Source organism: Delphinapterus leucas, chromosome 3 (genome assembly GCF_059928025.1).
Source record: "Delphinapterus leucas isolate spDelLeu-1000000601 "Yukka" chromosome 3, BTC_Dleu_Yukka2, whole genome shotgun sequence".
Classification (NCBI taxonomy): domain Eukaryota; kingdom Metazoa; phylum Chordata; class Mammalia; order Artiodactyla; family Monodontidae; genus Delphinapterus; species Delphinapterus leucas.
Genome location: NC_143131.1, coordinates 117271923 through 117298628, shown reverse-complemented (window position 1 = coordinate 117298628; position 26706 = coordinate 117271923). Strand labels below are relative to the sequence as shown.

The 26706-nt window shown below is 48.4% G+C and overlaps 2 protein-coding genes across 14 annotated transcripts in view; one reads left to right on the top strand and one right to left on the bottom strand.

The window, feature by feature from the left end:
* SIL1 (SIL1 nucleotide exchange factor) overlaps positions 1 to 26265 on the top strand; it is a 313491-nt gene extending 287226 nt beyond the window's left edge. For all 10 annotated transcript variants that reach the window (XM_089908487.1, XM_089908488.1, XM_089908485.1 and 7 more), the window contains one exon: positions 154 to 26265. In XM_089908487.1, the coding sequence (XP_089764613.1) occupies positions 154 to 510 (357 nt within the window). In that variant the 3' untranslated portion in view covers positions 511 to 26265. The remainder of the gene's footprint in view (positions 1 to 153) is intronic.
* CTNNA1 (catenin alpha 1) overlaps positions 15158 to 26706 on the bottom strand; it is a 172970-nt gene continuing 161421 nt past the window's right edge. For all 4 annotated transcript variants that reach the window (XM_022588907.3, XM_089908474.1, XM_089908476.1 and 1 more), the window contains 6 exons: positions 26141 to 26292; positions 21210 to 21320; positions 19387 to 19568; positions 19125 to 19230; positions 17398 to 17532; positions 15158 to 16337 (listed from right to left, as the gene is read on the bottom strand). In XM_022588907.3, the coding sequence (XP_022444615.1) occupies positions 16050 to 16337; positions 17398 to 17532; positions 19125 to 19230; positions 19387 to 19568; positions 21210 to 21320; positions 26141 to 26292 (974 nt within the window). In that variant the 3' untranslated portion in view covers positions 15158 to 16049. The remainder of the gene's footprint in view (positions 16338 to 17397; positions 17533 to 19124; positions 19231 to 19386; positions 19569 to 21209; positions 21321 to 26140; positions 26293 to 26706) is intronic.

The following is a 26706-nucleotide window of genomic DNA, read 5'->3' as shown; positions in this document are numbered from 1 at the left end:
CCATGAAGGGCCTTTGAGGCCCAAGGGGAAGGAGGAAGAGGGTGCAGACTCATGGGTCAGCCATGTGCCTTCGAGTCTAAAAGGCAGGGCTGACTGCTCTCTGTGTGTTCTCTCCCCTTCCCACACCCTGGCCCCTGGCCGTGTGGATGGCAGATGTTTGCGGAGGAGGAGGCCGAGCTGATGCGGGAGACATCCCCAGAGAAGCTGCAGCAGTACCGCCAGGTGCACCTCCTGCCAGGCCTTCAGGAACAGGGCTGGTGTGAGATCACTGCCCACCTCCTGGCACTGCCAGAGCACGATGCCCGCGAAAAGGTGCTACAAACGCTGGGTGCCCTCCTGGCCACCTGTCGGGACCGCTACCGTCAGGACCCGCAGCTCAACAGGACGCTGGTCATCCTCCAGGCTGAGTACCAGGCACTGGCTGCCCTGGAGCTCCAGGATGGCGAGGATGAGGGCTACTTCTGGGAACTCCTGGGCTCTATCAACAGCTTGCTGAAGGAGCTAAGATGAGGCTGCCCCTGACACTGGGACTAGACCGGGATGCTGCTAGTGAGGCTGAGGGGCACCAGCTGGGGTGGGCTCTTCAGGGGATACCAGCTAGGAGGGAAGACTTCCCCACTGGAGCCTGGGCATCATCTGGGCAGTGCTGGCCTGGCCATTAAATGGAAGCATGAAGGCCATTGTCTGTCTGTTTACTGTGTGTCTGTGCAGACTGGGCACAGTGCTTTGGTGGTCTTTGGGTGATAGCGCCCTGAGGTCCCCTGGTGACGTGCTGGGTGGTCAGTCCAGGGCATCCAGTAACAGGCCCCGTGGGAAGGGTCTGGGCCCAGGAGTTGGAAAACCCCAGTTGGGACCCAGCTCTTTACCAGCCAGTGAGTGGCTCTGTGACTTTGGGAAGTCATTTAACTTCCCTGAGGCTGTTTCCTCATCTGTCAAAGGGGAATGCTGTTAAATGAGAGAAAACATACATAAAGCACTACACCAGTGCTTGGCACTCGTGCTTGTCACCTCCTCACCCAGCTATGTCGGGAGGTCTGGGTAATCATCTCACTGCCCCCTTCAGACTGTTCCTACATATTAGTTTCAAGGCCACTGGCACTGGCAGAAGCCTGAGGGCATCTCCACACGCAGGGATGCCGTGTCAGCCCAGGCAGCTGATGGGCGAGGCTGGAGCTTTTGGTGCTGGGGCCTGGGTGGTGGGACTGCGGTGGCTCCGTGCCCTCTGGAGGCCTTTGGGTGTAGGCCTAACTCTGGGAGAGGAGTAATCTCGATAAAGCTGGTAGTGGGAGCCCAGGCCTGCCAGGCCCACCTGACGGGGCAGAGGTGCTTCTCTGTGCCCTTGCCCCTCTTCTGTGTCCGTGGTGATCTGCACTGAGCTGGAGGAGGCGGCCTTGGAGGCAGGGGCAGCCGAGCCTGACAAGTCGCTGCTCCCACCCCAGAGAAGCTGGGAGCCTGCCGCAGGTTGCCATGGCAACCCCTGCTCTGGGCTTTCCTGATTTGGATTCTGGTGCGTTTGTTTTTCTGCCTTTCCCAATGCACCAGAGGCTCACTCCTGCTGCTCAGGCAGCCCCTCCCAGCCTCCATGTAGAAGTCTCCCCATCCTGGCCTTGCAGGTAGAAATCTCAGCTTCACTGAGCTGAGGAGAAACTGAGGCCCAGAGAAACCTGGGGCAAGTTGGTGGCTTCCTTCCCTGCAGTCTCTTTGCTCGGCCTCAGACGCTCTCCTGCCCACCTCATGCCACAACACACAGGAAGCCTGGGAGTGCTGCTGGCTGCAGAGAGCTCTCCCAGGAGGGTGGGAGGAAAGCAGGAGTCTGTTGAGCCAGGGTAGGATGCCTCAGGGCTCGGCCGTTGTGGGGATCAGACCCAAAGTCTATCAAGTGTTGGATACCTACTGACTCACTGCCTTTAAAACCTCTCAGTAGCCTTCGAAGTACATTTTACATATGAGGAAATCATGGCCAGAGAGGCTAAATGATCTGCCTGAGATCACACAGGTTGTGAGTGGCAGAGTTGGAGTTTGCTAGGCTGACCATGCTGTGGAAAGCTTGAATGTTTGGCTCAGAAGAGTATCATTTTAATTTGACAGGCAGTGGTGGGAGGGCCAGGAGAGATGGCAGAGCAGGGCAGGGTACAGAAAGGAAGTGTTGGGACCTGGCTAAGGCCAAGGTCAAGAGTCACTTTAAAGAGGGTGTCAGGAGACTCTCAGGTGGATTTGAGAAAGGGGGAAGGTGAGACATAGGGGAATGGGGCTGCCCTGGCACATGGAGAGGGGGGAGCTTGGACTTGGGAACAAGTCTGGTCTGAGTCTCGGTCCTGGCAGAGGTGAGCACTGAGGCTGTAGGAACAGGTGCACTATTTGGATGAGGGCTGACAGAAATGTGGGGAGCTGTGGAAGGAGGGCTTGTGAGGCCCCTGTGGTAGTATCAGGCTAGGACTGAGGATCCCCAGAGCCACTGAAGCTTTTGTAACCACCAGGGTCTGATCTGGGATATGGGAAGGGGTTCCCACGGAAGGAGTGACACTAGTAGAGGCCTAATTGAGGACCCTGGTATCTCTTCTGCCCTCAGGTATGCTGCATAAAATAGCATACCTGTAAAGCGGAAAGGAGATTTTGGGCCATGAACTCTTGGGGAGAGGGGATGCTGGGGCCGAGAAAAGAGCATATGGGAGGTGAGAGAGGGGAGCCAGACCAGTGCCAGGCTGCCACAGCCGGGTGATGGGACCACTCCCTTCTTCTCCACTTACATACACACAGACAAGGCATCAGAGCGGGTGAAGCTTGGTCTGCAGTCTGTCTTCTCAGTGGCCTCATCTGGGTTCATCATGGGCCTCTGACTTCTTGGTCCTGGACCCTGAAGCAGACCTTCCAGGGACACAGGCAGCAGTGTGACCCAGGGCTCAGGCTCAGGCTGCATGGGTGTGGATTGTGGTTCTGCCACCCAGTTCATCAGTGATGGTTGTCTGCAGGTCTAGGAGGAGCCCTTTTCTGCCTTCCCTTTGGGTGCCATCCTGGGAACAGTGCCCAGGGAGTGTGACCTGGGCTTGAAGTTAGGCAGAAAGTGGTAATGGCGGGCGGGCATAGTGACCAGACTTGGGGTGATTCAGCTTCTTCCTGCCAGGGCCTGGAAGCCATTTATTTCTTCTCCCACCCCTGTCACGTGGTGGGGCCCCAAGGCTCTTGGCCTTCTGGAAAGGACTGGACTGAGAGCTCTGACTGGCTGACACCCTGTAGTCCCTGGATGATTGCTGGTTCCCTGCTCCTCAGCTGGGCTGAACCAGGCCCTCTGTGCGGGAGGCTAACAGGGGTGGGGAGTAGGGTGGGGGGCCTAGGTCCTCTCCCCATCCCTCAGCAGGCTTGGTCTTTATTAATCCACTTGTTCATTCATTCTTTCATTCAAATTGTATTTGTTGAGCACTTACTCTGTGTTGGGCCCCCCTGGCCTGAGATTAGTAAATCACAGGCCCTGCCACCAGGGAGCTCACAGTCTGGTGGGGAAGCAGTTGAGCGTGACATATACTGTGGTAGGGGAAGCCTTGGTCAGTTGGAGCTGAGGAGACCCCTCACCTAGTTGAAGAGATCAAGGAAGGCCTCCCAGAGCCAGTGGTAGCCAAGCTGTAGCCTGAAGGACATTTGAAGAGTAAGCCAAGTGGAGTGGGGAAAGGGTTTCCAGCCTGAAGATAGAAGAAGGCCTGAGGTTGAGAGAGAGTGGTCCATTTGAGGAACCCAGAAGTTCACCATAGGTGGAGGAAGTGCCAGGCGTGAAGGGCCAGGTGGCCAAGGTGGACCCACAGAAGTCAAGGGGACCACATTCTCCAGCAGCCTACCAGCCTTGCCAGGGAGTGCGCCCTCGTCCCGATACAGCAGGGAGCCAGGGGTGAGTTTTAAGCATTCTCCTGGCTGCTGCTCAATTCATTTATTCAGTCCTTCATTCACAAACAAATCTGATTTAGGACTACTAGGACCCTGGTGCTGTTCTAGGGCATGAAGTGGTAAGTGGAACAGTAGAGGTGTGTGTGGGGTAGACCCTGACTAATAAGTATGTAATATGATGTCCAGCAGTGAGTGCTAAAAGCTATGAAGAAAAATAAAGCCTGAAATGGGGTTAAAGAGTGTCAGGGAAGGCCTCTCTGAGGAGGTGCTGTGTGAAGAGAAGGAAGCGGGGCAGTGAGCCCTGTGGGGATCTGGGGAAGTGCTTTGTAGACCAAGGGAATATCAGAGGCAGGAACATGGCTGGGTGTTGGAAGAAAAGCAAGAGTCGGTGGAAGGGAGAACAGTAAGCAACATGGGGAGGGCAGATTCTGGCTGCTCTGGTAAGGACTTGAGCTTCCTCTTTGCAATGGGAGCCATTGGAAAGTTGTGAGCAGAGGAGAGACCCGACGTGACTGACATTTTAGCAGGATCACTCATGTTGCTGTGGTGAGAATAGATGACATGGGCAGGAACGAAGCAGGAGGCCCATGTGGGGTGTGATGTAGAATCTAGGTGAGAGCTGATACGGTGTGAACCAGGGTGATGATAGAGAAGGTGGTGTGAAGTGGTCAGACTCCAGATGTGTTTTAAAGGTCAAGCTGAGAGGACTTGCTGACTGACTACATGTGGTGTGTGAGGAAAGAAGAGTCAAGGATGAAGCCCTACCCGGGGACTTGAGCAAACTGGTGTGTGGAGATGCTGTTTACAAAGTGGGAGGATAGAAGAGTAGGGGAAAAAAGATTGGGGCCTTGTGGTGGATGTTGTTTTGACATGTTTGTATTGAGATACTGATTGGACATTCCAGTGGGGATGCTGAATAGGCAGCTGGAGAGAGTCTGGAGCTGAGGGAAGAGGCCACCTGTGAAGAGAGAAACTCAGAAGCAGTGTGTGATGGAGCCAGCTCATAGCAGTGTGTGAGGCGTGTGGATATGAGAAACATTGTGAGCTGGTTGTGGAACACAACCATTGTTAAAAATCAAATTGGGGGGCTTCCCTGGTGGCGCAGTGGTTGGGAGTCCGCCTGCCGATGCAGGGGGTGTGGGTTTGTGCCCCGGTCCGGGAGGATCCTGCGTGCCGCGGAGCGGCTGGGCCTGTGAGCCGTGGCCGCTGAGCCTGCGCGTCCAGAGCCTGTGCTCTGCAGCGGGAGAGGCCACAGCGGTGAGAGGCCCGCGTACCGCAAAAAAAAAAAAAATCAAATTGGGGACTTCCCTGGCGGTCCAGTGGTTGAGACTTTGCCTTCCAGTGCAGGGGGTGCGGGTTCGATCCCTGGTTGGGGAGCTAAACTCCCACATGCCTCGCGGCCGAAAAACCAAAACATAAAACAGAGGCAATACTGTAACAAATTCAATAAAGACTTTAAAAATGGTCCACATCAAAAAAATCTTTAAAAAAATCAAATTGTATATACTTAAAATTAAATATTAAAAGAACAAAGGTAATTTTTAAAAACTAGTAAAAGAGCAAATTAAACCCAAAGAAAGCAGAAGAAAAGAAAATAATAAAGATAAAAGCAGAAACCAATAAAGTTAAAGACAGAAAAACTAAAGAAAATCAGTGAAATGAAAAGATGGTTCTTTGAAAAAGAATCCAATCAAAAAATGGGCAGAGGACCTAAATAGACATTTCTCCAAAGAAGACATACAGATGGCCAAGAGGCACATGAAAAGATGTTCAGCATTGGTAATTATTAGAGAAATGTAAATCAAAACTACAGTGAGATATCACCTCACACCTGTCTGAATGTCTGTCATCAAAAAACCCACAAACAGGGACTTCGCTGATGGTCCAGTGGTTAAGACTCCACACTCCCAATGCAGGGGGCCTGGGTTCAATCCCCGGTAGGGGAACTAGATCCCACATGCTGCAACTAAGAGCCCACATGCTGCAATGAAGATCCCGTGTGCCACAACTAAGACCCGGCACAGCCAAATAAATGTATATATTTTAAAAATCCACAAACGATAAATGCTGGAGAGGGTGTGGTGAAAGGGAACCCTCCTACACTGTTGGTGGGAATGTAAATTGATACAACCACTCTGGAGAACAGTATGGAGGTTCCTTAAAAAACTAAAAATAGAACTATCATATGATCCAGCAATCCCACTCCTGGGTGTATATCTGGAGAAAAACATGGTCCGAAAGGATACATGCACCCCAGTGTTCATTGCAGCACTGTTTACAGTAGCCAAGACATGGAAGCAACCTAAATGTCCATTGACAGAGGAATGGATAAAGAAGATGTGGTAAATATATACAATGGAATATTACTCAGCCATTAAAAAAAGAACAAAGTAATGCTATTTGCAGCAACATGGATGGACCGATGGACCTAGAGATTGTCATACTGAGTGACGTAAGTCAGACAGACAAAGAGGAATATTGTATATCGCTTATATGCAGAATCTAAAAAAAAAATGATACAAATGAACTTATTTACAAAACCCAAACAAACTAACAGACTTAGAGAATGAACTTATGGTTACTGGGGGTGGTGGGGGGAAGGGTTGGGCAGGGAGGGATAGTTAGGGAGTTTGGGATTGACTTGTACATGCTGCTATTTTTTAAATGGATAACCAACAAGGACCTACTGTATTAGCACAGGAAACTCTGCTCAATATTATGTAACAACTTAAATGGTAAAAGAATTTGAAAAAGAATAGATACATGTATATGTATAACTGAATCACTTTGCTGTACACCTGACACTAACAACATTGTTAATCAACTATACTCCAATATAAAATAAAAAGAAAAGCACTTATTAGCCCAGCCGCTGAGGGGGCTTTCTGGGGGCTTATTGGTAAGAACATGAGGAGAAGCAACTGTCAGTCCGGGTAAAAGCTACCCTTTGCTAATACCTCTTGCCTTGGTAAAGGCGACACCTTTCTTAGGTGGTGGTTGGAACAGCAGCCAGAGGAGATCAGCCTGCCCGTGGGCACCTGCACCACTGTTCCCTAGCAACGTGCTCTAGCCGCGATGGACTTTTATGCTGGCAGATGGAAGTCAGATCTTGGTTGGCAAAGCCTTCTCTCCGGAGAAGCTAAAACTCATAGAAAAGGTACACCTTAACTAAGGTGTAGTTGGACTTTATTCCTTTTATCTCACCTTGCCTGGTACAATAGGGTAATTAATCTATCATTTGTTTTGAGTATGTTTAATTTCTTTATTGGTTTATTAAGAGACATCCTGTATTCTCTTGGCTAGTGAAATTATTATAATTCCCACAGTGAATTTGTGTTAAATAAATTGCAAAGACAAAAAAAAAAAAAGAATTACAGATCAGCATCCCTCGTAAATGATGAGGTTGCGGGGCTTGGGGAGGGGAGATCTTGGAGGCTGTGGTAAGTACTTCAGATTTTTCCGCAGTCCCTAGTAAAATCTTCAATGCAAGCTCCTCGACAGAATATTAGCAAATTGAATGTAGCAGTATATAAAAAGATACATCATCACCAAGTGGCTATTTATCCTGGGAATACAAGACTAGTTCAACTCAAATCACCACATAAATAGACTAAAGAAGAAAAAGCCACATGATCATCCCAATAGATGCGGAAAGAACATTTGATAAAATTCAGTATCCATTCTTAATAAAAACTCTCAGCAAATCAGGAACTAAGGGAACTTCCTTAACCTGATGAAGGGAAACCACATAAAAACCTACAGCAAACCTCAAACTTAATAGTCAAAGACTGACTTCTCTTTTTCTAAGATTGGGAACAAAGCAAGAATGCCGGCTCTCACCTCTCCTTTTCAATATCGTACAGGAAATCCTGGGCAGTGCGGTAAGGCAAGAAAATGAAATAAAAGGCATACTGAATGAAAAAGAAGAAATAAAGCTGTCTCTATTCATAGATGACACAATTGTCAGTGTAAAATAATCCCATGGAATGTACAAAAAAATCTCCTAGAAATAGCAATACGTTTAACATGCTCCTGAGGTCAACATACGAAAATCAACTGTATTTCTCTATACAACTGGGAATTGAATTTAAAAAACAAACATTTACAATAGCAGTGAAACAAATGAAATATGTATAAATCTAGCAAAGTAATATGCAGGGTTTTTATGCTGAAAACTACAAAACACTGATGAAAAAAAGTTAAAAAATCTAAATAGAGAGACATGCTGTGTTCATGGGTTGGAAGACTTAATATTGTTAAGTCCGCCCCCTAAATTGACCTATAGATTCATTGCAGTCCCAAGTAGGAATTTCTTAGATATCAAGAGTCTGATTTGAATATACAGAAATGCAAAGGAATTGGAATCGCTAAAACAGCCTTGAAAAAGAGGAATACAGGACTTTCCTGTTGGCGCAGTAGATAAGAATACGCCTGCCAATGCAGGGGACACGGGTTCAAGCCCTGGTCCAGGAAGATCCCACATGCCGTGGAGCAGCTAAGCTTGTGTGCCACAACTACTGAGCCTGCGCGCCACAACTACTGAGCCCACGCGCCACAACTACTGAAGCCCGCATGCCTAGAACCCGTGCTCCACAACAAGAGAAGCCACCGCAAGGAGAAGCCCACACACTGCAACAAAGAATAGCCCCCACTCGCCACAACTAGAGAAAGCCTGTGCACAGCAATGAAGACCCAATGCAGCCAAAAATAAAATTAAAAATTAAAACTTTTTTTAAAAAAAGAGGAATACATTTGGAGGACTCATACTAGCTGGTCTTAAGACTTACTACAAAGCTATAGTAATCCAGACAGTGTGGCATTGGTCAAAGAATAGATACATAAGTCAATAAATCACAACAGAGTTCAGAAATAGACCCACACAAATATAGTTAATTGAGTTGACAGAGTGCAGAGACACTTCAGTGGAGAAAGATTCGTCTTCAATAAATGATATAGCAACAACTGGACAGCCATGTTTTAGGAAATGAACCTTGACCTATACCTGTCATCTTATACAAAATTTAACTCAAAACCAAACATAGACCTAAATGAAAAATTATAAAACTTGTAGAAGAAAACAGGAAATAAATCTTTGTGACCTTGTGTTAGGCAGAGTTCTTAGCTACAACACCAGAAGCACAATTCATAAAGTTAAAAATTGATAAATTGAACAACATCAGAATTAGAAACTTGATCTGTGGAATTAAGAAAATAAAAAGACAAGCCAAAAACAGGGAGGAAATACTTGCAAATTATATATCTGACAAAGGTTTATATCCAGAATATATAAAGAATCCTCAAAACAAGAAAATAGTCAACTCAGTTTAAAAAAATAAAGATTTGAAAAGACATTTCACCAAAGTAGATATACAAATGACAGATAAGCAAATGAAAAGATGCTCAGTGTCATTAGTTGTTAGGGAAATGCACATTAAAACCACAATGAGACATGGATAGACACCTATTAAAGCGGCTTAAAAAAAAAACCCTGAACATAGCCTGACAATACCACATGCTGGTGAGGATGCAGAGCAACTGGAATGCTCATATGTTATGGTGGGAACACAGATGATGTGTTTCTAAAGAAGAAAAAGCCACATGATCATCCCAATAGATGCAGAAAGAATATTTGACAAAATTCAATATCCATTCCTAATAAAAACTCTCAGCAAATTAGGAACAGAAGGGAACTTCCTTAACCTGATGAAGGGAAACCACATAGAAACCTACAGCAGACCTCAAACTCAATAGTCAAAGACTGACTTCTTTTTTTCTAAGATTGGGAACAAAGCAAGAACGCCGGCCACTATGGAAAACAGTTTGGTAGTTTCTTATAAAGTTCAACATGTTCTTATCATACAGAATCCCAGTCTCACTTCTAGGTATTTACCCAAGATAAATAAAAACCTTTGTTTATACAAAAACTTGTACATGAATATTTATATCAACTTTATTTGTAACAAAACAAAACTAGAAACAATTAAAATGTTCCTTATCTGGGGATGGATGGACCAATGTGGTAATCCATGCACTGCTTCTGCTCCACAGTGGGAAGGAATGGACTGCTGATGCCCACAGCAAACACATGCGTCTCAGATGCATGCTGCTGATTGAAAGAAGCCAGACTCAAAAGGCTGCAAACCTTTTGCTTTATTTATGTGACAGTCTGGAAAAGACAGAACTATAGGGAAAGCGTTTTGTCAGGACTTAGGGGACATTTCCACGACATTGGGGTAGCACAGGGGAATCTTGGGGAGTGCATTGGAACTGTTTTGTATCTTGGTTGTGGTGGTGGTTACACAACTCTACGCATGTGTCAAAACTCAGAATTGTGAACCAAAAAGAGTGAATCTTAATCCGTGTAAATTTATAGCTAAAAAATTTTAAGGTAATAAATACTCAGAACGTATCCTTTCCTAATGTTTGACTGTTATCTCTGCTCCTGAGATTACTTCCGTCTGTTGCATCTAGTGGTGGAAGCGCTTTTCTTCCTGCGCTTCTGTGCTTCTCTTCCCAGTTCCACCGTCAGGACACCGCGTGGGTGGCTGGAAATCTGATGTGGTGGGAGTATTTACACCATAGAAGTTGGGAAATGCTACAGACCAAGGCTTAATTTATTGTTTTGTTGATTGTCTAGACTTGAGAAGGTGATGACAAAAACGTTAATGCCAATTAAACTTAAAGTGTGTCATCTATACATAGCACAAAAAATTGAGGAAATTGTCTTACAGTATTTGACAACTAGTACTGATTCAGCAAAGAGGTCACTCACTGACAAACAAGTAAAATTCTCACACATATATTTCTGTTGTTTTACTTCCTTACTCCTTAAGGTAAACAAAAATATCAACCAATATTCATGTCAGAGCTAGACTGTTGGCTGCAACCATAGGTTGGCTATGGATGCAAGAGTTCAGCAAAAATCAAAGCCTCAGTGGAATTTAGAGTAAAGAATATTGCATATTTTGTTATTTGGGAATTGTGTGCTATAATTCCTTTATAGGAGTAAAATGTATAACGAAATGTATGGTTATATATGCAGTCTCTCCCAACTCCACCCTGAAAAGCTGGTTGTTGCACATTATCCAGCAAACCACTGCTTAGGAATCACTGGAAACAAGGAAGAGAAGTCAAAGTCAGGTCAGAGGCCTGGACCAGCTCAACATTAGAGATCAAGAGAAAGAGCTGGTAAAGGATATCAGGAGCAGGGTAAGTGAAGGGTGTGGAGGTGGAAATCTAGCGAAAGTGTGACAGGGAAGGAGGGAGTGGCTGCCGGCTGCACGTGCTGCTGAGAGAAGGGCTGGACCGTGTAGGGAGAATGGTGGCCGGCTGTGGAGATGGGGTCTGAACACTCACCTGAGGAGCTCTGTGTAAGGGGAGGGGAGACATGGACTCAGAAAAGCTTTTTGTCTTTTTTTTTTTAAACTCTGGGAGCTATCAGAACTTTTTGTGTGTGCTGATGAGAATGATCCGGGGGGAAGGAAAACTTGGCGAGGCAGGAAATGGAGGGGAGAATTGAGGGGTAAAATCCTTGAGCGGGCCAGGATCCAGTGACTAGTCAGGGGGTGGCCTTACCCAGGAGCCTGGAGAATTCCTGCATCCTGACAGGCAGAGTCCTGAGGACCCGTGCAGGGATGGGGCAGGTGTGGTGGGAGCGTGAGGGCACTGCCGGCCTCCTTGAGTCAGCCTCCTGGGAGGAAGACTGGGGGCACCAGCCCCTTTGCTGCTGTCTAGGGCTCCAGAGGGATGGTCAGAACCTGGGCTTTAGAGGGACTGGATCTTGCGGCTGGGAGGAGGGGCTGGGCGGCTTGTGAGCTGTGTAACTTGGGCTCCGTGCCTGAGTCAGTTCCCACAACTGTGAAGTTTGAGGGGCAAGAATAGCAGCAACACCTCACAGGCTGTAAACAAGCAACGGGGGGGGGGGTGTGTGGGTAAAGGCCTGACGGGGGCCCTGGGCGTCCCCAGCATGTAGCCGCTCCTCCTTTCTTCCTGCAGTGGGGTGGTGACCCTGGCCTGGCTGGAGAGCGGAAGCTGTGAGGATTAAGGCTGCAGAGGGGGAGGTGGGGCCTTTGAAGTGTCTGCCTAGGCGCTGCAGGGCAGGGGGGAGGGCAGCTGGGCTCTGCCCACCCTGTGCACAGGTCGTGGCCAGAACAGGTGTGTGGGGCGGCCAGGCCCAGAATGCCAGGCTGACGAGGCGCCGTCCGGCAGGGAGCTGGCCAGGCCTCACCGGAGGAGGTGTCATGGAGGGAGATGATACTGAGGGTCACCGCTGCCCTGGCTGAGAAGCAAGAAGCCTCAGGATGCTGAGGGGAGACAGTTCTCTTGGCGGTAGCCAAGGGGCAGGAGCAAATCTCCCCAAGGACATGGTGAGGTGAGTCTCCCCTGAGCTCAGCCCAGGCCACGCCGCTTCCGATCATGGTCTCTGAGGAGGGCAGAGGAGGGTCTCAGGATTTCTGGGCAAGGCCTCTGGTGCCTCCTCAGTGACCTGCTCTCTGCCTTCTAGTATCTTCTGATAGATTGGTTTAAAGCAATGAATCACTCGAATGGTTCAACAGCTATTTGTCAAGCACGTGCCAGGCCCTCTGCTGGGCAATGGGGTGACCAAGACCAATGCCGTTTGCCCAAGGAATGCAGGACAGTCCTGTGAGGGCTGGCGCCGTGATACCACGTGCCATGGCCAAGAGGGCCGAGCCAGGGCCTGATGAGCAGGAATGGTTGTGGGCCACTGTTTCCCATTGTGGTATTGATACAAGGGATGATTTTAGGTGATGCATGAATGAGCATTTGCTAAAATTATTTTAACGTGTATTAGAAAAAATGTAGCACATCAAACATGATTTCATAGATATTGCTTAGGAGGAGGCGAAGTTCAACAAAAGTCAGTCTTTTTAGGTAAATAATGGTATTAAGGTTGGGATGGCAAAGGTGATGACTGGGACATGCAAGTGATGGGCTCACAGGGAGAGCACGGGTGTGTCCCGGGAATCACTTCCAGGGGGCAGTGTGGGTGTAGAGGGCAGGGTCATAGTGCCAGGCATTCTTGAGGCAGGCATAGGGGGCCGCAGGGGATTGTATGCAGAGGCTCGACTCTTGAGAAGCTTTTGGAAGCTTCCTTTGCCACCAGGTGGAGAATGGATAAAGGATGCTGGGGGCTGAGGGAGGTGGCTGTCCAGACGAGGGGTGGGGCTCAGCCTCTAAGAAGTAGATGGGCTGAGTGGGGAGTTAGACTGGATGGTAACCTGGCACTGGGGTGCAGGGCTGTAGGACATCAGCAGATGGGGTGAAGCAGCTGGGGACGGATGGGCATCTGAAGCCCGGAAGACAGTTTCGGAGTGTGACAAACTGATGGCAACAAAAGCCATGCAAATGTTCCAAGCGTCAGCATGGATTCTGAGTCAGCCAGGAGGAACGGCTGAGTAAAGGGAGGCCAGTGCCTGTGGGCCTGGCCCCGTGAGGGATCCCCAGGGTGGCCATTTACTGTGTCCTGAGCCTTGGAGAGTCAGTGATAACAAAATTAAGGATTCCCGTCCCTGTGAAGCTTACAGTAGAAACAAATGGATGCGTAAATAGTTCAAAGCTATGAACAAGGAGGGCAGGGTAAGGATTTATCAGGGGAGGTCTTTCTGATAAGGGGACTTTTGACAAGACACCTGAAGGCGATCCTGAGAAGAAATAGGGGTCTCTGGGGAAAGTGGAACCACAAGTGTAAAGGGCAAATGACAAAGATTGGTGAGAGGAAAGGCCAGAGACAACAAGAGGCCATACCTGTCATTTAGGACTCTGGCTTCTAGAACGTGGAAGCCACTGAAAGGTTTGAGCTAAAAGAATGACATGCTCTGACTTGTATATAGGGGTTACGGTGACTGCCGTGGGAGAAGGACCATCAGGGAAGCCTGGCGGTGGGTAGCCTACTGCAATGGTCTGCGTACAGACATGGGAGCCACCTCCTGGCATGTGCCCTCCAACCGTGGACCAGGGGTGGTCTGTGTCACTAGTAGAATACTGAAGGGATGACGTATTGCTTTTGAGATCAGGTTTTTATAAAACACTGTAGCTTCCATCTGGTTGCCGTTCTCTCAGATCATTCACTCTGGTGGGAGGCAGCTGCCATGGGAAGGCCCACCTGGCACGAACCGAAGCCTTCTGCCCACCTGCCACGTGAAAGAGCCTGGAAGTGGACCCTCCAGCTCACAAGCCTCCAGAGACTGCAGCCTCATAAGAGACCCTGAGTCAGAACCTCCCACTAAGCTGCCCCTGGATTCCTGACCTTCAGCAACTGTGAGGTGATATTTGTTGTCTTAGCTGCTAAGTTTTAGGCCAGTTTGTTACACACTAATAGAAATTAATGCAGCGATGAGGGCTTAGACCAGGTGATGGCAAGCGGAACTGGTGAGAAATAGTTGGACCCAGCATGTATTTCAAAGGGAAGAATCTGGACAGGTCCAGTTTGAGATACTTACGGAGACATTCAAGTGGAGACTTCAGGAAGCACGCAGTTATAAAAGTCTAGTTCTGGGAGAAGTTGGCATTTGGATGGTATTTAAAGTCAGGAGTCTGGCTAAGATCAGGAATCAGCAGAAACAGAGAAGAGGCCCAGGGGTTGAGCCCTGGGACAGCGCAACTTAGAACAACTAGGAAGAGGAGGAGAAGGAGCTCCCAGTAAGGAAGACAGGAAACGAGGGCGAGGTGCTCTGGAGGACAGGGGAGGAGCTGTCAGGAGGGAGGGCGTGTTCACCTGGGCCGCTGATAGGGTGAGGACAGTAAGATGGAATGGAGGATGGTGATAGGATGGTGGGGCAGAGAGCTGACTGGACGGCAGGGACGGAAGTGAGGAAGAGGAGACAAGGACTACACACATTTCTTTAGGGAGTTTTGCTTAAGTGGGGATGTTGGCTAGGAAAGGACATGGGGTTGAGGAGGCTGAGTATCTTTAAGGCAGCCGTTACCATGGTATGGTTGCAAACTGATGGGGATGATTCAGCAGAGAGGGGGTGACATCCAGGGAGATGTCAAGGATGCCTCCGAGGTTCTGACCTGCACCTCGAAGCACGGACATGTGAATTCCCATTGTGGGCATGGCCTTCCCTGCTGGGCTCGCACGGAAGCTGCAAGGAGGTGCGGCCCTCAGCCTAGAGCCATAGGCATGGTCTCCTCGCTGGGCAGTACCATCCAGGGAACAAGGGACAGCGGGAGGGCCCAGAGCACTGCAGGCAAATCCAGGAGATGTTTAATGTAAAACTGGACTCCACTGGAAGGCAAAGAAAAGGACTCTGGCCCCTTAGACTTGGTTTCATTTTGGACTTTATTGGGAAAAGTTAGTGTAAAAAACATTCAAATTCATAAAATTTAAATAAGAAAGTAAAATTATACCTTGTAGCTATAGTAATCACAAATAAGGTAAGTCTAAATTACTGCCTAAGCAAACACTATTTTGTCAGGCTTCTCTCATAAGCCCAAGGCAGGAAACACTGCAATTATTAGAAGTGAGCCCAATGATGAATTTGCATTGCATTTGAAGCTGAAGAAAGGGAAAAAAGCATGTTCTGATTACAGCATCACAACATTCTAGCCTGAAAAAAGCAACTTCATTAATGTCCTGCAGCAGAGTACATTAGTTATTGTAGCCAAGCATTAAAATTCTCACATCATAAAGAGAGTAATCAGTTTTCTTCATGATACATTTATGTTTGACTCAGTTTCGTGTTGTTTGTCCCTCTGAAGACCTTTCTGGGAATGTTCCTTTTTCCAGGGCCTCCTAAGATGCCCAGATTGCTTACTCTGGGTCATCTTTCGTCATTTAATACCAGTCGAACTGGTGGAAGCCCTCTCCATGAACCAGGGTGGAGTCAGACCCCCTTCTCTCAAACCCTACAGCTGCTGCCACTAGGAGGACAGGCATCTCAACTTGGTCAACAGTGTTACTAAGAAGTTAATGTGGGATTCTCTTTGGTTATGGAATTTTTACGCTTATAAAAAAATACAGCTAGAAATACGCTCCTGACTTCTAAAAGTACTTTTGGCTGACTTAAACACAAGTATGTCTTTGCAAAATTCACCAGCTTGGCCAGGTCTGAAATCTATTTTCCTATGGAATCTAACATCAGTGTTCTATTTAGCAAATACACGAGTGAAGAACAGTGACAGATCTTTAGAAGCCCTGAGGGCTGGGGGCAGCCTTAGATGCTGTCCATGGCTTTGAACTCGCTGAGGGCCTGCACAGGGTTCACATGCTTCTTCTGAGATGCCCTCTTAATCTTGGTCTGTGTCTCATCCTGTTTCTCTCTCTTAACCAAGGGCTTTTTCTCAGGCGCCTTCATCTTCCACGACACAGCAGGAAGGTTAAGGGAAGCCATCCCCTGAGACTTCTGGTATTTGGTGGAGGCCACATAGGACGCCTTCACTGTCTGCACCACAGCGTTCATCAAGTTCTTAGCAGCTTGGATCAGGGACATGGCACTGTCCACCTAAGAGGCAGAAAGGTAGGTGAGGAGCACAGGCCTGACCTCCAACCCCACATGTACCCAGGGGCCTGGGTCTAGGTACCAGAGGGCCTGGACCCTCTGGTCCAGCTGGAGGCTGTCAGTCCCTGGCAGTGGAGTCCCGACTCCTCCTGGACCAGGGCAGCAGCCCTGCTCCTGACTGGCTCTCCCAGTGACTGGGTGCTCTTATCCAAATACCCTGAAAATGCCTGTGTTTCAGGTCTTTTGAAGAAGGAAGGAGTGATATAAACCTAAGGTACCATTACCTTACCTGCCCCCACCCCTCAACAAGTTTTCATTCACTCAAGTTGGGGGAGGATCTGCCGAAATCTTTTGAGTGATGGCAGAGCTATAACCATAAGCACCGAGAACAGCCACGGACAGCCATGGTGCAGGGGGAGATGGCAATAAGTCAGCCTCCTAGACAGAGACGCCCCCCAGTGCTTTCAGTAATGACCCGGGGAGTCTCCTTTCTCATTTAGAGAATATAGATAATTGGTCCCCAGAGACAGGGGCATTTATGTTGCAGCAGGTAAGCAAATGGTATGAGTATGTCCAACATACCAAGTCTTCTTTGAAATAAATTCTGTGGGGTTTAGCAGAAGCCACAGGGCTTCAGTGGAGCGAGATGTCCTCTTTCCCCTGCCCAAGGTGACAAGGGGTCCAGAACTGTGACATGGTAAACAGACAAGGGAAGAGATACTACTTGGGAACTCTGAGTGGAGGGGGTGTGAGAAAGCCTATATGTCATCTCTGCAATTTCTGAACAGGCTCAGTTCTCTCTGGGGGAAGAAAAGCGATGAAGACAAAAATACTTTTACCTATGGGGTGGTCAACAAAGGGGAAGAGGCAAGCACTGTAAGAGCTCCTAGCTGTCACCAACCATGCTAAGCAGAGCTGCAGTTCTGCAGGACGTAGCCAATGTGCAGCCCTTGGCCTCTGAGGACCAAGAGGAAACTTCCAGTTTTCCCACAGCACACGTTTTCCCACAGCACACTTCCTAGCACGTTCCCACTAACCAGCTCTCTTCACAGATGGAACTTACCCCGGAGACGACCAGCTCCCCACCGAGGTTCTGCACCTCAGCCTTGACTTTGCTGCAGATGTTGAGCTGGTGGCAGTAGAGGGCGATGCGCTGCAGGTAGGCCAGCAGGTCCTGCTTGCAGGCTGAGTCTGGGCACTGACAGGAGAGCAGAATTAGCACCAAGCACTCTGAGCCCGGCCCAGACACACCCACCCCCACAGATATTTCTGAAAGTCTCAGTGTGCCACCAGCTCTTCACTCCTTGCTTGAGCAAAGGGCAAGAGAGGAGTTACCCAATTACCTGGGGCCATCATAGCCCTAGGCTACTCTCTGCTGCAGCCCCTGCCCCTAAAGGTGAAAAACAGCCTCAGCAAGCGAGTGTCTAGTTCTGGAGAAAAGTGAGAGCGCTGTGAGCTAGGCGATAACCATCCAAATAGCTCTTCTGCTCAAAGGGACTTTATCTGCTCAGTTATGATGCACTCTGTAAACACCTGATGAAAGGAGGGTCATTTTAGGCAAAGATGGAGAACAGGGTGAGTCAACCAAAGCAAGAAGAGCACGTGGGAGCCATGGGGTCCCGACCAGTCACAGGGAAATGCCTGTCTTGCTGCCAAAGCTCAGGGCCAACTTCAGAGACTTCACCCAAAGAAGGAACAGAGCACCTCTCTCAAGTGTTTGCAAAAAACTCCCTCCTGTGAGGCTGGGGTGCAGACCATGCTGGAGATTTAGAATTTTATTCTAAGAAGCTACTGAAGCATGGCAGAGCCATACCTCATTTGCATTTTAAGGTGATCATATAAGAAGACTGTGTTGGCAACTGTATGGAGGCTGGAGTGCAGAGGAGAGAGCAGGAAATCAGTGAGGAGAGGCCACAGTTGTGCAGGCGTGGGCCATGCATGTCAGGACTCAGCTGGGGGCTGCTAAGAGGGAAGGACCAGATAGATGGTGTTGAGATTCGTGTGGCTAGTAGAAGCACCAGGGCTGAGTATCGGTTATTACATGAAAGACGGGAGTTGAGGATACTTCCCAATCTTTGGCTTGAGCAATGAGAAACCACTGTCACTTGTCCCGCAACCCCAATGCAGGCTGAGCGTGTGGATACTTCAGGGAAAGGAGTGGGAAGGGTTTGTAACTACAGCTGATAATATCTTGGAGCATCAAGGGAAATATATTGTAAACTTTCCAGGAGGTAGGAACCACTTTTTGGACATATCAATACAGAGAATGAAGGGATGAAGGCTGGGGGACTGAGGACATAGATGTCTGTCCCCAGTTGGGCACGTCAGCTTTCCAAAAGCACTAGCCAAAAGGGCTCCTAATTCTCACATGAAATACTGCAATACTTCCACAAGAAGAGGCTCTTATACACCTAGTTTCAGTGTATTTTTAGGGCTTGCAGAATTAGCTCCTGCCCAGAGCTGACATCCTGAAGAGATCTGAGAGATAATAAACAACAGTAAAGGCTGGTTTTAGCTGTCAACCAAGGGAAGATTTCAGGACATACACACCTGCTCCAGAGATGTGCTGTAATGCAAACTGGGCCTGCCTTATAAAACTTGTCAAAGAAGAAACAGGAATACAGAAATCCTTAAAACTCTATGCTGATGTTAGTCAAGTGAGTTGACGAGTTAAGAACAATTTTTGAGATGGGAAAAGTAGTGTGTCTCATGAAAAACACTGTTACCACCGCTGGGCTGCCAGAGTCCCAGGATGAACTTCAAGGCCCATGTGGCAAGTCTGTCACTTACATGGTCTGCGATGGTACGGCCAAGCTTATCCATCCGGGATCCTGCCTCAGCAATTTTCTTGGCGGCACTGATCACATCTGATGTGTTTTTGAGCGGTCCTTTACCTCTGATAAAAGGGAACAAGAATGATCATAACTGAAGCCCTCGTAGGTGGAGATGAACAGAAAAGTGTGTACAGAGCAGCATGTCCTGCCTGTGTGAGGTGACCTGCAGGGAGGGGGGCAGCCCTCCGTGTGGCAGGTTGGGGCCGGGCACTGCTCACCGGGTAAAGTCCGTCATCTCCATCATGATCATGCACATCTGCTTGGCCAGCACGATGATGTCATTACCACTGTCGTCCCACTTGGACACTTCAGCATCCAGCTTGCTCTTTTCTTCCTGGAAGCTGGCCACCTGTTCCGCAATCTTTGCTTTTTGCTCCTGGGGAAGCTGAGCCATGATCGCCTAAAATCAGAAGCCCAGGAAGCTCTTACATAAAGAGAATATGAAGTTCTCACAGTGCATTAGCCAAGAATATTTCCACCAAGCAATCTATGACACAGGTAGGCTAATGCTTTAATAGGTTTCATCCTCTGAAATGAAGTACGTCAGGCAGAGAAAGACAAATACCATGTGCTATCACTCATATGTGGAATCTACTGATAATTTAAAAGATGCAAATGAACTTATTTACAAAACAGAAACAGACTTACAGATATGGAAAACAAACTTATGGTTACCAAAGGGGAAACGTGTGGGGGGCAGGGGGATAAATCAGGAGCTTGGGATGAACATACACACAGTACCACATATATATCTCTTATGAGAGATAACCAACAAGGAACTACTGTATAGCACAGGGAACACTACTCAATATTCTGTGATGACCTATATGAGAAAAGAATCTAAAAAAGAATGTATAACTGAATCACTTTGCTGATACCTGAAACTAACAACATGGTAAATCAACTATACTCCAATAAAATTAAAATATTAAAAAAAATAAACTTCATTTGAACCTTAAAAAAAAAGTTTCACCCTCTGCCTCCTGCCATGGGGAGAGGAGATGAGGGAGGGGCTAATACAGGGAGTCCTTTCTGTGGCAGGCCCGGTGGCTGTAATACATCTCCAACTTTTCAAGGTGACCCACAAGTAGTTTTAGAATGTGAATTTTTTTTTTTTTTTGCGGTACGCGGGCCTCTCACTGTTGTGGCCTCTCCCGTTGCGGAGCACAGGCTCCGGACGCACAGGCTCAGTGGCCATGGCTCACGGGCCCAGCCGCTCTGCGGCATGTGGGATCTTCCCGGACCGGGGTACCAACCCGCGTCCCCTGCATCGGCAGGCGGACTCTCAACCACTGCGCCACCAGGGAAGCCCTAGAATGTGAATTTTAAAGAAGGCAAGCAGGCAGGCAGAGGAGAACCTGCTGCAGAGTATGCTTTTTAGGTACTTGAGACGGCATTTAAACCTTATCACCGCAGCACCTGGAGGCCTGTTGCCCACCTCAACTCACAGACTCAGGGCCTTGGGCTCCTCTCCACTCAGCTTCCCAAAATGCTTAGGACCGAGTGGGGCTTAAAGCAGGGATGTACCCGCTGTTCAAAATATCTTCTAAGGGGTGAAAAAAGACTCCTTAGTAATATTTCTTGGCACCCTCCCAAAAACATAAATGCAGTTAATTGAAGATTTAATGACTTAAATGAATGCAATGGGTCTGATTTTCTTGAATGTACCACTGTTATTTTTTTTAACCCATTAATAATTAAATAGTTCATGCCCATGGTATCATTGAGATAGGCAAAGACAGCAATCTTTTTTGAATTTCACTGTCCTATTAACAAACATTGCATTGACTAGATCCTAGGGCTTTCCTGACTCAGGGCTCTTCACAAACCAACGCTTCAGGGCACAGCTGAGAAGACGTTTTAGATGAACCTACAATTGACTAGCAGGTGCCACAACTTAGGATAACTTCGGTCCTACTGCCAGAGAAAACGAGAGGAAAAATGGTGTTCTCAATAATGAGAGTGTTTTCCTGGAAAAGAAAAAGCCAAGAACAGAGAGGGACAGGGAGGGTCTGCAGGACAAGTTAAACTTGGTCCTTACCCGGGCACTCTGGCCAGCTATCAGCTGATCGTCTTCTGTCTGGACGCTTGTCCTGCTTCTGACATCGAAGTCTTCGGTCTCAAAGTCCGAGTCATCCAGCTCCTCAGGGGTCTGCCACCGAGACAGAAATCACAAGTCAAACACAACCCTAGGCCTCCAGCTTCCCCAGCCCTCTGGGCCCACAGCCTGATGTACAGACATCCAGAATTTTCTGCAGTATTTCAAACAGTCGTGAGGAATAAAGTTAAAATTGCTCGATATTTGTCTGAGACCCTGCTTTAGCTCATGCACGTGCCAGGCAGCCCGTTCAACAAACAGCAAGCAAAGGCACCACACCAGCACTTCCCAAAGGACACAGGTCCTTTATGGGGTTGAGGGTTTCAGTTTCTACCAATGAGTCAACACTCTTTGCTTGACAAAGGTTTTCACTTCTTAACGTACTTCTCCAACACCTGCATCTTAAGACAAAGGTGAGAGTTGTCCTGGGTGGAAAAGGTACTGTGTTAAAAATAGCAGTTTCATACAACATTAAGCAGATTCTTATAACTTTCCCATTTTATGACAAAAAGAAAATTAAATTAATTAACTAATACTGGGACTTCTCTTAGGGTACCAAAGGCTGATTTGAGAGGTAAAAATAAGCAATGTATTTTTATGTACTTACTTTTATTAAAGAGAGAATATGGCAGATAAGGTCTGAATAAATACCAAAGGGACCGATTACTGGTCCTACCTCTTTGCTTTAATTATAAAATAAAATTCTTATTTTGTACACTCTCCAGCCTCTCATGATTAGCTGCTGACTTGAAACATAATGTCATCTTCTAGAAGTTATCAGCAACAGGGCAGCAGGCAAACAGCTGGGGTTGCCTCTTAGCCCAGCTGGCCGGCCTGTGACAGGAGGGCAGTGAGGCGAGTCCCTCATCTGCACCAGGACCTAATCCAAGCCCAGCCCAAGGGCTTCCTGTGAGGAAGCATCCAAAACTGCCCAGAGTATGTTGGGTTTGTACAGGTGCAAAGGCCAGGCCTGCCCCTCCATGAGGAGGTGAGGACAGCCAGGGTCACTCGAGGAACCAGTGAGTCACATGGCAATGCAAGATCCTGGAGTCCTGCTGCCATTCGCCATTTTAATCCTGAGGTCACAGACACTTGAGCCTCAGTCTGTGGAGGAGCTTTGTCAAAGGGATGCCCTCGTAACAGGATCTCCACTTCCCCACGTTCCTCGATAGCCCATCACAGACCCAAGAACTGTTCTTGCCAAGAAAACCAAATATCTCCTATTCGTTCATTCATTCACTGAATATTTGTGTGCCAAGCACTGTTCTAGGTGCTGAAGGTACAAAATGACACAGACAAAAATCCCTGCTCTCACATATATTCTGATGGGAAAAATGACAAAAGTGAATCACATGACCTATTAGAAAGTGATCAGTGCTATAAGTAAGCAGTAGAGGAGGACTGTAATTTTATATCCGTGGTCAGGAAAGGTCTCATGAGAAGGTGACATTGGAGCACAGACCTGAAGGCAATGAAGGTGGGAGCACAGGAGGTACCTGGGGGAGGAGTGTTCCAGCAGGACGGAGTCACCAACAGAAAGGCCTGGGGAACTGGATGAATGGCAAGGCCACAGTAAGGGCTCAGCTCACTGCCCTTATGGCACAGTGCCAGCTGAAGCCCTGGGAGCAAAGGCAGGGGAGCAGTAGGAGATGAGGTCAGAGAAGTGACAGGTTCAGCTCCTCGAAGGCCTTGTGGGCCAGTGTAAGGACTGAGTGACGTGGCAGCCTTTGGAGAGTACTAAGCAGTAGATAACGTGATCTAACTGAAGCTTAAAAGGATCACCCTGGGTGCTCTGTGGATGAGACTGCAGGCACCTAGGGATGCAAATAGGGAGACTGGCTGAGAAGCAAGCAACTGCATGAATCCAGGTGAGAGATGCTGGTGGCCTGGACCACGGTAGGAACAGTGTTCAGAGTTTCTATTTATTGTAAAGGTAGATCCAACAGGATTTCCTGATAAATCAGATTCAGGGTTTGAGGCAAAAAGTGGAATCAAAGGTGAATCCAAGGTCTGGGCCTGAGCAAGTGGAAGACAGATTTGCCATCAACTGATAAGAGAAAACAGGGTGGAGAGAGATGAGGAGCTCACTTTGGGGAATAATAAGCTTGAGGAGCCTGTTAGACAAGTGAGAGGCAGTAGGCAAGGTGGCTAGATGAGTGTGGACCGCAGAAGAGTCAACCTCTTGCTGGTTTTCTCACGTCTTTATGCACCAGGGGAATGAGTACAGTCAGAAAAGAGAGAGGTGAAAAACTGTGCTACAGGGTGTACCAGTGGTAAGGGGCTGAGAAGATGAGGATAAACCAGCAAAGGAGACTGAGGAGGAGGGGGGCCAGGAGATTTTCTTATAACAGGAGAAATAATGGCATGTTTGTATGCTGGGGGCAAGGTGCTGGAGGAAGAGAGAATGGGACCCAGTGCAGGGGACGGGCTCAGCCAGGAGCAGATGTTCTAACTGCCTCAGGATCCTCAGTGCAACAGGCACTGAGGCCAGACACGTAGGATGGGGCACAGATGGGGAGGCAAGCAGGAAGATATGAAATGCTCCCAGACTCTGTGGCTGTGTGGGCGAGGCTGCATGGCATCAAGGGCCCCCTGACGGTCCTGGGTTCGGTGACCCCAGTCAGGGTGGCTGCACTTTTCTACACCATGCTCAGCAGGAGAAGGAATTTCACTAGGATTGTATTTTGCAAGGCAAACAAGAGGACAGAAAAGGGGGCAAAGGAGATTATACCGATGGACCAGACTCAAAGCTAGAAAAGGAGTGAGGCAAGGACCTGAAGGGCTGAGTGAGGGTTGCAAGTGGGGAGGGCCAACTGGCTGAAGATCCTGATGGACTCAAAGGACTGTTGGGAGTCACAGCACCAGAGACAGTGAGCTGATGGAAGGGGGAAACCTGACACTGGGATGATGTAGATACTGGTAATGACAAGGACTGGGTAAGACTAGGCAAGTGAGGTTGAGGTTGGGGGAGGATAAGACATCAAGAAACCAAGAGGCCTGGGGGGGTTGGAAGGATGATTCCTGAATTAAAATCAAGACAATACAGGAGGAGTTAAACCACTGCTGCCACAGACCTATTTTGCCCTTGCTCTGGGCCCTCCCAGCTGACCACACCCCAGGTTCTATCTCACCAAGCCTGCCAGGGCCTCTGTCATACTTGCGCTCCAACACAGCAGTAAGTGCGCAAGAAACAGCTACTATATGCCAGGCCCTGGGCTGAACACGTTACCTCCATTTCATCCCATTAAAACCATCAACACCATCATGTGAGTCTCAGAAAGATGAGGAAACTTGCTTAGAGTCACAGACGTGAACAGGAATCCAAGCTGCCTGCCTGTTCCCAGGGTGTGGTTTCCCACAACCCGACCTGCTTCCACAGAACAGGCCCTGGAACGTGCAGGCATCCTGGAGTGTGCGCATACCAGCTCACTTAAAACCCCAAAGGCATTAATCTCAAACACCCAGTGACTCCTCATTATCATTTCTTCTATTCTCTAAGTGTCTGTCAGTATGCAAAGAACTTTGGAAAAATAGGGCTGTGTTTTACCACCACTGGTACACCGGACCCAGGGATCCCTTCACACCACTGAGATCTGGCTGCTGGGTTTAACCTTGCATTCAGCCGGGCTACGACCTGCTGAGCATGGGTTGCTCTCTAGCACAGCAGCAGCCGTGAAGAAAGCAAAAAGGCTCCCCAAGCTCTCCCCCGCCACACCCCAGCATGTCCAGGTGACCTGGGCCTGCAGGGACAGCCATCAGCCAACCAGGCCATCCCTGAATTGTTCTCTTTCCTCCTCACCCCAGAGAGAAACGCAATCTTGCCCAAGCATTTCTACACTGCATACAGAATGGGTCCAGCCTAATGCACCGGCCTCAGAAATGGCCTCTGTTTCCAGCTGAGGGGGTAAAAAGTGGGACAGAACCCCTGCCTACCTTGGGAGGTTTGACTAGCAACCCATGAAGGTGTAACGGAAACACTCCCCTGACCCGACTAGATCGTCAGCATAGCAAAGCAGCTGTCTACTCAGCAGGCAGACCCTGCATTCGAACTGCTGGCTCTGTGGCTATGGCAGGGATGGCCCGAGCCTGGGGGAGGTCCAGGTGAGCCTGGGGGAGCTTGGCACAGGCTCTGCTCCCAGCTTCCAGAGCTGTTCATGCTCAGAACAGCACGTGAGGGATCAACTGCTATGGAAAGGGCAGCTGTGAGTCCCAGCGCAGCACACTGGGGATGATCACAGAGGAGTCAGTAGTTTCTCAAAACGCCTTTGTGCATGCTAATCCACAGGGGGCCCTAGACATTGTCTCAGATGGTGAGAACTGCTGCTGCCTCAGACAGGATGGGTCACATGGGGCCCAGAGCAGGTGGCACTTCCATTCAGCTACGGTTAGAGGGCTCAACGCTTGGCCCCGAGCCCGGGAGTTGCCACAGCCCCTCATTCTCACCCTCAAAACCCTGGGGTTCTAGCATCCTGCCTGCCTGCCACCTTTGAGGCGAGGGGTGCTCCATGTAAAGAAGAGCTTCAACCTGCATTAAGGAAATACTCCCTTCTCTGAAATTAACTGATGAGCCTTTATTTTCTGTAGTTTCCCTCTAACTCAAACGGAAGCCTCATATCTGTGGCAACTGTTTAACTTGAAGTAAATCGTCACGGCCAACTCATACTAGCTCCCCTTCTCAGCCCAAGTTTGGGCTCTAACTTGCAACTAAAAGTCATTTTAGACAACGTAATTAAATATATCTCATTCTAACAGCTTTTAGATTCATGGCTTTAATATATTGCCACTCATCTGCTGAGTTCCAAAATGATGCATTGCTCAAGTTTAGAAAATGATAAGAAAGAAGCTGTTAAAACATCTGAAATGCAGTTACTCACCCTTATCATCAACACCGCTTTCCTGATGTCCCGGATGCCATCGTACACCAGGCGTGAGGCATCGATAAACTCGTTCTCATCCATGGGCTGGGCGGGGTCTGAGCTGAGGGCTTCCACGGCCGCTTCCACTTGCTCGGTAAAACGTGGCATGACTGCGGAGAAGAAAGCATGGCAGATCCTGCTGGCCCTGCAAACATCACTGCTCTACCAGCCCTCCCTAAATCCCTCAGTTAGACACAAAGAGGCAGGATGCATGATGAAGAGCCTATGCTTCTACCTATGTGAGAAGTATTTATGGTTGAAATAAATCAAATGCTGTATTTTACAGACTCAAATCATCTTCTTTGTCTCTGGGCAGATTCTGCAACATAGGATTTACATGGTTGAGAACTGGGATTAACTTGAGGCCTTGCTAGAATGGGACCCTCCTTAATTTACTGTGTTCACTGACAGGAGATATAACTCAGACGTTCATCTTAAAATAACTCCCATTATTAATTGTGGGACACACATGAAGGAAATGTGTTTGTGAGGCCTTAATGTGGCTGACCAACTTCTCACAAATC